A 4,228-nucleotide genomic window follows, 5' to 3' on the forward strand; every position below is an offset into this window, starting at 1 on the left:
TTTTAGTTCTTTGTATTTTTGTATTTTATTCATTTAATCCAATCCAATCTATATTCAAACATAAATTCAAACATATATGCTACTGCTGTATTTTTCAAATAACTGAGCTCTGATACCATTTGTAGGGAGCGCTTAGTTTCTCTTGACATGATCCCCGGGATAACTTGTTTCCTAACCCTTAGTTTTTTCTTTGACTTTCTTAATTTTTCTTTGACTTTTTGGTCAAAGGGCCAAGTCAAACATCTTGTAGTTATATGAGTTGAAATAGGAAGATTATAAGAAGCTTCCCATAAAGACTTGGAATAGTGAAAAATGCGAAGTCTTGCTCTTTACATAAGTGAGTTTTCTCACCATATACCTGAAGATGAAAATTTGCCTATTAGTCTTTAGCAATATTCTTCAACAATGTCTCTTGCTTCTTGTTCCAAAGTTTGCAAGTATGATGTTATTTTAAGTTTTAGAGGTCCAGACACGCGTAAGACCTTTGTGAGTCATTTGTATAATGCGTTAGAACAACGAAGAATTAATGTTTTTAAAGACGATGAGCTGTTGGAACCAGGAAAATCAATTCCTAATAAACTAGTGAATGCTATAGAAGAGTCCAAATTTACCATTGTGATATTTTCCGAAAAGTATGCATCATCAAGATGGTGCTTGGAGGAGCTTGCACACATCATAAAGTGTCGAAATGAATTGGATCATATTGTGATCCCTATTTTTTATGATGTGAGTCCATCTGATGTAAGCTGCCATCAGAATTCACCGTTCGCTGAGTCATTTTTGCAATACGAGGAAATGTACAAACATGATTTGGAGATGGTTCAAAGATGGAGGGGTGCATGTAAGCAAGCTGGGAAAATATCAGGATACCATTTACAAGAGTGCAAGTTAGCTTTCTTTCTTTTGCCCTTTTTGCTTTTCTGTCAATACTTTGATTTGCTGCACTTGAACTGATGGTCTTTCGAAAATAGCCTCTCTACCTCCCCGAGGTAGGGGTAAGACCTGCGTACACGCCCTCCCAGACCCCCACTTTGTGGGATTACACTGGATATTTTGTTGTATCCGTTTCTCTTTTTTGTTTGTATTTTCACTGTTTTGCCTCGAGGGTAATTCAAGAAAAATAGTGTTTTTATTGTTTCAGAAGAATCATTAGAAGTAATAATCCCATTGTCAACACACCATTTTAGTCCATTCAACAAGACTAACCATTTTGTGGACTTACTTGGGGAGATAGGGTTAGGAATGAGACTATTCGGGGGAGAAGGTGAGAGTGACTTTGGTGGAGGACAAGACGCGGGAAGTGAGGCTGAGATGATTTGGGCATGTGATGAGGAGGGACACTGATGCCCCACTTCGTAGGTGTGAGAGGTTGGCTTTGGATGGTTTCAGACGGGGTAGAGGTAGACCAAAGAAATACCGGAGGGAGGTGAGTAGACGTGATATGGAGCAGTTACAGCTAGGGGTGGGCGTTCAGTCAGTTCGGTTTGATTGTTTAATATCGGATCGGTTTATCGATTTTTGGATTGATAAAAATGACAACCATAACCAAACCGAAATAAAATCGGTTTGGTTCGGTTTCTACAAATTCGGTTCGGTTATTTCAAATTTTTATTTTGGTTTGAAATATTAAAGTAGAGAGCCTCTCTTTTTTATAACTGAGCATTTAAAATTGATGATTTTTTTTAAGAAAAATGATTTTTTTCAAATCTATTTTTCATTCCCAAATATAAATAACTATAAGTAACTCAATGAAACGAAATAATGTCATCAAGTTCTTTATGGTAACAAGCAATGTCATCGTTGGGACTAACATACGAAGTTTCTTGGGTGATGTAGTACTCGTTTCCATTCCAAATGTAAAATAAAGAAAATGCAATAAACTACCATGTTAAGCAGAAAATGTCATAAAATCACCTGAATGCTCCTCTTTAGACACAAACACGGAACACCAAATTCGTGGGTCGCGGGTTGCGGTTGCGGGTCACCGGTCGTAGTGTCGTTGTAAAGAAAGGGAGTAGATCGCCGGTCTTTCGTCTATTTCGCCGAATCGCCGGTGGTGTAAATCGAAAACAGCGCCTTGGATTTACTGTTTACTGTTCGTGAGTGTTGAGACTTGAGTGCGAATGGTAATATGTTTACTGTTTACGGATTTAGGCGCCTTGGAGTTGGAATTAGGGTTACTAAAATGTGTATATAATATATTGATAATATATATTATTTTATATATATAATAAATTAATAATTTATATATATATTATACTATTATTTATATAATTTTGGTTTTCGGTTTTTCGGTTTAATCGAAATTTTTTTAAGAAAACCGAAAATCGAACCGTTTAACCGAAATTTAAAAATTGAAAACCGAAATCAATCCGAAAAACCGATAAACCGAAACCAAAATTAAATTTCGGTTCGGTTTTTCGATTTTTCGGTATTTATGCCCACCCCTAGTTACAGTAGGTTAGAGAGCTAGTGCATATGGGTGAGTCGTAGCCCGTAGATAGGAGTGCTTTGGTGTAGCCTTGCTAGTAGTCTTAAGGCTTTGTGCAAAGGTTAGAGTTTCTAGTTTGGATGGTTGGGTGAGGTGTGTGCTTTCGGTTTGATAGTGTAAAGTACTACTTGGTGGGTGTCTTATTTTTGTTATTTCATCTTGTTTCGTGTTGTGTTACGACTTTGTTTACTGTCTTTTGTCTTGAGCCGGGGTCTATCTCTCTACTTCTTCAGAGTAGTGGTATGGACTACATACATTTTAGTCTCCCTAGACACCTCTATGTGGGATTACACTAAGTATGTTTTTGTTGTTGTTGCAACAAGACTAAACACTCAGGCTTATTATTAATGCAGGATCCAGAGTAGGTGTAGAAAGCCATTTTCATATTTTTCACCGTGATCTCTTAATACTCCCCCACCACAGCTTCTCCGGTACCCTTTAGAACATCCATCAGTATTAAGTTTGAGCCAGTTATGATTAGGACTAATGGATCTAATGATGTTGCTGTTAAGAATAGGAGTAGCACTCTCAGCTTTCTTACAAAGTTCGTTCAAATTACCTCCGAACTGAAAGAAAGGGAACTGAGAATTAAGTATCATAGTCATTAATCTGGTGACTTGCTCACTGATTCTGTGCCATGACACTTTTATGCCTTAAACGATAGCACTACATCTGGATTGCCACACTTCCCAACACAAAATATAGTACGAAAGCGCTGAAGCAAGCTCATGTATCTTGTTATTGGTCCTGCTGATCCACCGTTTACTAATCATAGACCTGATAGGGCCTTTTTGGACAGTGATGCCTACCGAAATTCCCAGCTTCTGCCATCTCTGAGCAAGATCACCGTCAACAAATAAATGTTGGATAGTTTCTTCATGGTAATCTTTATAGAAAATGCACCTGGAAGGACCATGATCTCCAAACTTCCTGATCTTATCATCAGTGGGAAGGCGTCTTCTCAGACCTTAAAAGGGATCGTAGGGTGCCAGATCTTCTGAGCAGTCACGGCGTGGGCCATTGATCTTCTATTTTCCATCCATTCTTGCAAGTGAACTCTCCACTAGTGTCAAAAATCCAAACCACCTCATCTTTCTGCCCACTGTGAATGTGGATCCGGAGAACTTTGTTGAGGTTGCGGAGAGATAAATGCTCTGATCTCACCTCTATTCGATTCCCATCTCTTATGTAATCAGAAACTTTCACATCTTGAACTTAGAAGCCTCTTGAGTCAGATTAGCTAAAGGTCCTGCTGTCCCACCAGAATGGCATATTACCGTTACTAACTTTCCAGATCATGTAAGGTCACAATGAGTTTTGATACTCATTAACCTCCTCTTGGTATGAGACTGCCTGGTATGTAAGGTCACAATGAGTTTTGACATGCCCATAAGTCTTCTTCCTAAGTGCAGGATGTGCATTACAACCCTTGGATACATCTGCATCCAACACCACCCTCAAGAGTAGGAAGACACAGATCTTTCCAAGCAACACAATGATTTTCCTTGACACAAAACAAGTGTAAACACCTAATTTTTTACCAAATCTAACTGTTTTTGTCATTTTAGTGTTCAATTTCGTTTTAGGGTCTAAATTAGATATTTTAAATTTATCTTATTTTTACTAAATTTATTTTAAAAATTTTGAAAAAACTACAAAAATAGAGTCACATTTTAAATAAGTTTTTATTTTTATTTTTTTAGTTTTTATTTGTTTATTTATTTTTAGAAAAAAAAA

The 4,228-nt window shown here is 37.3% G+C and overlaps 1 protein-coding gene across 1 annotated transcript; it reads left to right on the plus strand.

Annotated features, from left to right (window-relative positions):
* Positions 1-405: 405 nt before the first annotated feature.
* On the plus strand, positions 406-954 carry LOC124893681 (TMV resistance protein N-like). Its single transcript, XM_047404587.1, has one exon. It carries the CDS (start codon positions 406-408, stop codon positions 952-954), a length of 549 nt encoding a protein of 182 aa, XP_047260543.1.
* The last annotated feature ends 3,274 nt before the right edge of the window (positions 955-4,228 follow it).

Source organism: Capsicum annuum, unplaced genomic scaffold (assembly GCF_002878395.1).
Source record: "Capsicum annuum cultivar UCD-10X-F1 unplaced genomic scaffold, UCD10Xv1.1 ctg63760, whole genome shotgun sequence".
NCBI lineage: Eukaryota > Viridiplantae > Streptophyta > Magnoliopsida > Solanales > Solanaceae > Capsicum > Capsicum annuum.

What these genes read in the sequence shown, in the direction of transcription:
- LOC124893681 (XM_047404587.1), top strand. Translation starts at nt 406, where the DNA reads ATGTCTCTTGCTTCTTGTTCCAAAGTTTGCAAGTATGATGTTATTTTA.